At 51.6% G+C, this 7,101-nt stretch overlaps 1 protein-coding gene across 1 annotated transcript in view; it reads right to left on the minus strand.

The window, feature by feature from the left end:
* Window positions 1-7,101, minus strand: part of ASTN1 (astrotactin 1) — a 402,092-nt gene that overhangs the window by 34,404 nt on the left and 360,587 nt on the right. Inside the window, exon 18 of the mRNA XM_004706713.3 lies at window positions 1,848-1,981. Coding sequence (XP_004706770.1) covers window positions 1,848-1,981 — 134 coding nt within the window. The remainder of the gene's footprint in view (window positions 1-1,847; window positions 1,982-7,101) is intronic.

The following is a 7,101-nucleotide window of genomic DNA, read 5'->3' on the forward strand; positions in this document are numbered from 1 at the left end:
GGCCGGTTTCCTTCTGAGCTCTCTTGCTCCTGCTGCACTGCTCCTCCTGGTAGCCCAGGCTCTGAGCGCCCTTCAGGCTTGTTTTCCTTGCCATCTGTGGGTTCTCTGTCCTCGAGCTTGTCTTTCCAGCTCCCTTAATCAGACACAGCATTTCCCTGGCTCTGTCGCCAATCCTAGCCAGATGCATATTAGAAGCTAAAAGGAGTTTCTGCCTTGGGCCCTGGCCCTTTGGGACTAAAAATCAGTTCAGCCAGTTCTGCTCTGCTTTCCCCTGAAGGCAAGAAAATGGGATACATCCATTCTCAACCATGTACTCACCCCTCAAATGCAGATACCCCCTAGTGCTCACACAGCCCTCTGGTCTCCCCAGGCTACACTTGTTCTGGAATATCTTTTCCTGTCACTGTGGCTCCACCCATTGTCTCTTTGGGGTTGACTGAAATCGTCTCCTCTCAAGTATTCACATCTTCTTCATTTTTCAGCTGAGCTCCAGGTTCTCTCTCCCCCGGCCACTGGAAAGCTCCCTCAGCCCGTACTACCAGGTCTCCTCAAGCTGCTTCTCCACAAATGCCGCTTTTCCCCATGGTGGCATCGCCATCTGCCAAGCACCCAGAGCAGAAGTTGTAAGGCCATTCTAAGTGTCTCCTTCTTCCTCTTCCCCACATTCAGTCACTAAGCAGTCGGTTGTACCCCCCCCAAAACTTCTCTTATGCTATCTAGAGACTAATGGCTAAGGACATGGTCTCTTAGTCCTCACACTGCTTGCTGCTCTGTGACCTTGGGGAATGTGTTGACTCCACCTCTCTCTGCTGCCTAGTGCTTCCGTAACATAACCCTTCAAACGGGTGGCTTCAGGAACCGACATTCCGTCCCTCCAGTTCCAGGGTCTCCATCCCAATCAGGGTGTCGGTTGCAAGAATTCCTTCCCGGTTGTAGCCCTGAGTGTCTGGCGACCTTCACCTGGCATCTGCCTGCTGAGCACCGAGCCTGGCCCATGGGAAGTGTGCAGTAAGAGGTTACGTGTCTGGGTGGAGGGGGGACATTGGAGCTCCCTAACTTCCTCCACGCACCAGGACTGTCTTCACGCTGCCTCCTAGCCATCTTCTTTAGTCAAGATTGCATCCTCTTCTTTCCTCACTTCCCAACCGCATCTGCTGAGGCGTCTCCATCTCCAAGGAGGTATTCCCGTGCCATCTCCTCCCTGAGACCATCCCCACCTCCAAGCTTCAGGCTTGATGCCCCACCCCCACCCCAACCCCCAACTCAGCATTCACATTTTCTTTTAATCAAAGGTTCTCAACCTCTGGGTCTCGGGCCCTTTGGGGGTCAAACAACCCTTTCACAGGGGTCACCCAATTCATCACAGTAGCAAAATGACAGTGATGAAGTAGCAATGAAAATAATTTTATGGTTGGGGGTCACCACCACACGAGGAACTGTATTCAAGGGTCATGGCATTAGGAAGGTTGAGAACCACTGCGTTAAATGCTTCCAATTGCGCTTATCACAGGCGCCCTGGTGGGGTAGTGGTCTCATGTTGGCCTGACAACCACACCAGGGGCTTGAAACTGCTGCTGCTCCATGGGCTAAGGTGATACAGGGGCGGTTCTACCTGCACCATCAGGTCATCACGAATGACACTGATTGCTATTGTCTGGCACTTGTCAAGGCAGTCCTTCTGCTCTGGCAGCTGCCTGCCTGCTCGCGTAGACTGAAAGCACCCCGAAGGCAGGCAGGAGCTATGCCATCTTCCTCCTTTAGTCCCTGAGCCCCGTCCACTTGCTCACAGCAAGAGGCTGATGCTGAGCTACAGCTGCTTGAGAGAGAGGAGAGAAAGGGCGTCCTACACAGGCTGTGGGAGAGGAGCACAGGTGGGGAGTCCGTCAGCACCAAACGCGGTGGAGTCACAGCGACACCAGTCCTCAATGACATCACCAGTCCCTGAGCACCAGAGGGAGCTCATGGTGGCCTCCTGCAGGAGCTGTGAGAGAGCAGAGAAAATGAGTCAGGTCAGGCAGCCGGAGCTGGGCCAGCAGAATCAAGAAATGGAGCTGCGAGGCTCAGCGTGACCCCAAGGAACATTGGATGCAGTCTGGCGTCTAAACCACTGACCACAGAAGATTGTTCTGGGCAGCACAGGTCTCACCGAAACGTCATAGAAATCACTCAGCAAAATGTTGATCCTTGTGGCTAAGGGTCATGACCTTCGAAGGAGGTCAGACTCCACCTTCACGTCCCTGTCACCCTCTACCACTCTTGCTCTTCCCCCTGTCAGACACCCTGCCCTGCCTAGAGGCCTCTGGGGGCATCCTGTTCTGCCTTCTGCCCTCCACCCCAGCAGTTCCTCTCCTACCCTCTGCAAGTTTTCTATCACAGAGACAATGTGTATGCAAATCTGCTTTGGGTTGTGAATATGCATTAGGCTTCTCTTTCCTAGTGGACCCTGAAGGGGAGGGTAAGTAGGGAAGGGCTAGTTTCTAAGTGCTGGGCTCTTGGGGAGTCGATCCCGATGAGAAGCAGGGATCTGACATGCACTACCATGTGGCGCTGGGTCAGTTCCGTAAACTCTGGTTCTTCAGCGGTCGATGGAGGCAGTGGAGGGCTGCTGTTAGGAAGGAATGCCACACTAAATGACAAAGGGCAGGGCCCACATCAGTCAGCAACGGAGTGCCAGCAAATGTCTGTCTTTGAAAGGCACACTTGCGTCTTAGAGAGGACTTTATAACCAGCAAGTAGCCCAGCCCTGTCCTCTACACAGTTGTTTCGCAACAGATGTCTACTAGTAAACAGAAGGGTAAGTGGTGGAATTGAGACCAGAGAAGACATAGGATGTGTGATAGGGAGGATTCCCTGGGAAGTGGCGGGCACTGCTGCCCAAGCCCAGGGCAGGTGAAGGAGAGGGTAAGACTGGCCACAGGGCACCTGGGACCTCTCAGCTGGCCGTGATCAACACTCTCTTTCATGCAATGCAGCCTTGGCTTTTCTGTGTGACTCTCCTCGCCCTACCCTCTCTCGGCACAAACATCCCTAGTTGGCAAGTTCAATTTCCAGCTCTGCTGGAAATTTTTAGCTAAACATTCAAAAAGGAAAGAGGGAGGCTGGCTTCTATGAAGAAGCGTGTGGCATCAGGATTGAAGGAAGTCTTTTGAACAGCCTGAGAGATGCAGATGGCAGGGCCTCGCTGGCTGAAAGCAAGGAGGACTTGAAGGACTTGCTGATGAAGGTCAAGGATGGCAACTGGACCATCAAGTACTATCATGATAAAGGGAGGAAAGAGTGACAGAGCCCAGGATTCCTTCTTGCTGGATCCACCATCGAGACCCCTGGAAGCAGCCGTCAAGAGAGCAAATGGCACATCTCGTTGCAAAAACCCTCCTTGAAGTATTGAAGAGCAAGGGCGCTGCTTTGAGCACTAGGGTGCACCTGACCCAAGTCATCGCACTTTCAGTCGCCTCATACGCATGTGAAAGTTGGGCATTGACTAAGGAAAACCAAAGAAATAGCTATGCCCTTGAACTGCAATGTGGGTGAAGAATGTTGAGAGTACTCTGGAGGGCCAAAGGTCTGTCCTGGAAGAAGAATAGCCAGAATGCTCCTTGGAGCTCATCTCACGAACTCGGACATGTTGTCAGGAGAGACCAGTCCCCGGGGAAGGACACGACACTTGGTAACATAGAGAGGCAGTGAGCAGAGGAAAGCCCTTGAGTAAAAGGAAGGGCCCAGGGGCTGCAACAAAGGGCTCAGACACAAGAAGAGTTGTGAGGCAGGCACAGGGAGGGGCGGTGTCGTTCTGCTGCGCACAGGGCCATTGACGAGCCGCATCCGAACCAGCAGCACTCAACAACAATGGACCCCCACCCCTCAGATTGGGAGTCTCTAAAGACCAAACCTTCAGCATCACTGATTTGTGTAGTTTCATGATTGCTAACTTTTCCTTAGCTACGCCTCACAGCCACTCCACGGGACAGAGTAGAACTGCCTCTGCGGGTTTCTGAGACTGTAAACGTTTACATTCTAGGAACATTTGGAGGTCATCAAAATATTTTCCCCAGGGGAACAACGTGATCAGATTTGCCATCCAAAGAAGCAAGGACAACCCCTGGGATGGTGAGTGTGTTCGAAGCCGTCCTGTTTTAACTTCCCGCCTTTGCTCACTGCCCCGCCAAGGGATCCTGTGACACGGAGCAGGGTCCACAAATTACAGGCCGGAGAAGGTTGCATGTGAGAAGAAAGGAAAGTTTTAGGAAGTGAAGAGAAAGGGAAATTACATTTTACCCAATCCCCATGCTGTGCCAGGAATTGCACACCTCAGTCAATCCTGCTTCCAGAAAAGACGGAGGGATGTCCCTTTTTGGGGAAGCTTTCTTTCTTCTCGTAGGAAAGCAGCTGAGCTTTCAAACCTTTCACCCACCCATTCACCATCCACTTGCTCATGCACTAAGGTGCTGAGTCCGTATGCACAGAGCATGGCTCGGCAATGGGAGTCATAGAAGAAAAAAGATGCTATATGGCAGGTAGAGGAGAGACAGGCCTGTCAGCGACTATCATAGCAGGTAATGCATGCTTTGAAAGTTGTATGTTCACATACAGTGGGAGCCGCATGACCGAATATGTGGGGTTGCCCGGGAGAGCCAGGGCAGGCTTCTGACATGCTATGAACCAAAACAAGAATCCATGGTAAGAGTGTGTTCATGCTGAAAAGCAGGGAGGGCCCTCTGGAAAGAAAGGATTCGAAGTCTAAAGGGTCAGATGTATGGAAGGGCATATTTTCTTACATCTGAGGAAGTACAATGGATTAAACTATGGAGTATAGAGTATATGGTCTAAAAGAGTAGCATCCTGCCAAGGTAAATGAAGACACAATTGAATCATGATGCTCTGAAGGTATTCCGTTTGATTCAATCGTTTAGGTGGTGCCATTTAATTGCTTGGATCCACAATGTTCACTGAAGCCGTCAAGAACTCAAAGGTCTACGCAGTTGTACCAAGAGTGTTGAACTGCTGGTAAGCAGACAAACGTGGTCTTGCTACATCAATGCCTATATGCTGCATTAAGATATAGATTAGCTTAATAAATATCTTATCTGTGATGGACATTCTGTTTTATTTTGTCCATATTAGGGTGTGTCTCAGAGGTGTTATACCATTGGGGGGGTCATCCTCTTGAAGTTATATGTTTTTTGGTAAATGAAGCCCAAGTTTGATGAACCTCTAGGGACAGCAAGTAGAATGAGGATTTGGGGGGCAGTCAGATAGACGTGGTGACGGTGGAGTATGGTAAAAGGGAGACGATGTCAAGGTGTCCATGAAGAAAAAGTATGTGTGGAAACTGTGGGGGGAATCTCAACTCTGCTTTATGTGATTGAGCTATGGAATGATATGAAAGTAATATCCCAATGAATAATACATGTAAAAGAAAAAGCAGGGAGATCTCAAAGGTCTTTCTGCATTGGGCAAATCTGCTGCACAAGATCTCTTTAAAGTGTTAAAGAGCAAAACGTTGTCACTTTGAAGACTAGGGTGCCACCATCCCAAGCCATGATGTTCTCAGTCACCTCTCATGAAAGCTGACAATGAGTCAGGCAGACAAGAGAACGGATGCCTTTGAAGAACAGTACAGCAGCACGGACACACCTGTGGTGGAAGAAGCACAGCCCGAGCGCTCCTTCGCAGTGAGGAGGGCAAGATGTGGTGTGGCACACTTCGGACACAGGATCAGGAGAGACCAGTCCCTGGGAAGGGCCATCGTGCTTGGTAAAGTAGAGGGCCTGGGAAATCAGGGAAGACGCTCCCGGAGGTGACTCGCCACGGCGACCGCAGGGATGAGCTCAAACTAGCAGCTGTGCGGCTGGCACGGGACAGCCAAGCTTTCGTTCAGCTGTGCAAAGCGTCACTGTGAGTTGGAGCCAACTGGAGTACCTTAGTGCAGTATGAGCCAAAACCCTTAATAGGCAGACACTCCGACTGGTCTCCTAGGTAGACCAGCACTGAAGCCTCCTGCAATGAGGAGATGGTGGCCTGACACGATAATCGATGTCTACACTAGCCAGGGGTGTGACACCAGGGCATGACACCAGTGTAACACCAGGATGGACTCACGGGCAAGGGGATGGGGATTAGGGGAGTCGCAGGTACAATCTAGAAAGCAGGTTCCAGCTCTAGTTTGGGTCACCTGGCGGACAGTCCTGACATTCATTCTGATGGAAGGGCAGCAAAGGTGGGGACCGAGTTTAGGGTCCAAAGCAGTCAAGTCCCATTTGGAAATGCTGGGTTTGAGGAGGCTTGTTGGTGAAACAATAGGCGGTACATGGCTTGACTTGCTGGTTTCTAGAGGACGGTCACAAGTGGTAGTGAATGCAGCATTCCCATAAATATGGATCATTCAGTCCAGAGAGGGCAAGCACTGAGACCCAAAAAGGCCGGGAAGTTGGGCCAAAGATATGCTATAGGGGAGGACTAGATCGCACACACACACACTGAGAGTCCCCTCTTTCCATCCCTCCCTGGTATCTTCACTCCCCATCTGCAGAGGGAGAACCCGAGGGGGGTGCGGACTCTCTGGGTACAACCAAGATGAACAGAGGAGGCAAGGGGTTGGCAAAGACAGAATGTGACGAGGAAGAAGGGAGAGAAAATACAGGCGATAGTGACCAGCCCGGCGTCATGGCTGATGAGTTTGGAAATTGAAGTATTCAATGTGGGGACATGCTCGCTCTTAGGGGAGGGGAAGCACTGAGGTTTGGCAAGGAGGGCGGATAGGCAGGGGGTTGATAAAGCCAGACCTGTGTGTGCTTTCTCAGTTTGCCCGAGCTCTCCTCTGGGCCCTCCTCTCCCACCAGGCTCTATGCTGTCCTGTGTTGGCACTGACCCTGGTCCATAGGGTGGGCCTGGCTGTGAGCTTTCTGCTCCCACCATTGTCAGGCGAGTGACACAGGGCTTTACCGCACTGGCTGCAGCATCCCTCCATCCTCCAGGAAACGGAAATGGGGCAGGTAAGAGGAGGGCAGACAGGACCCTGGAGTAAAGTCAAGGCAGCCCTGGGTTTCCATGGTGATACAGCCCCACACTATCTTCATCCTTTCAGGCCTATCTGGAGTGGTC

This window comes from Echinops telfairi, unplaced genomic scaffold, assembly GCF_000313985.2.
Source record: "Echinops telfairi isolate 266 unplaced genomic scaffold, ASM31398v2 ScPeMD7_7424;HRSCAF=8462, whole genome shotgun sequence".
In the NCBI taxonomy this organism is placed as follows: domain Eukaryota; kingdom Metazoa; phylum Chordata; class Mammalia; order Afrosoricida; family Tenrecidae; genus Echinops; species Echinops telfairi.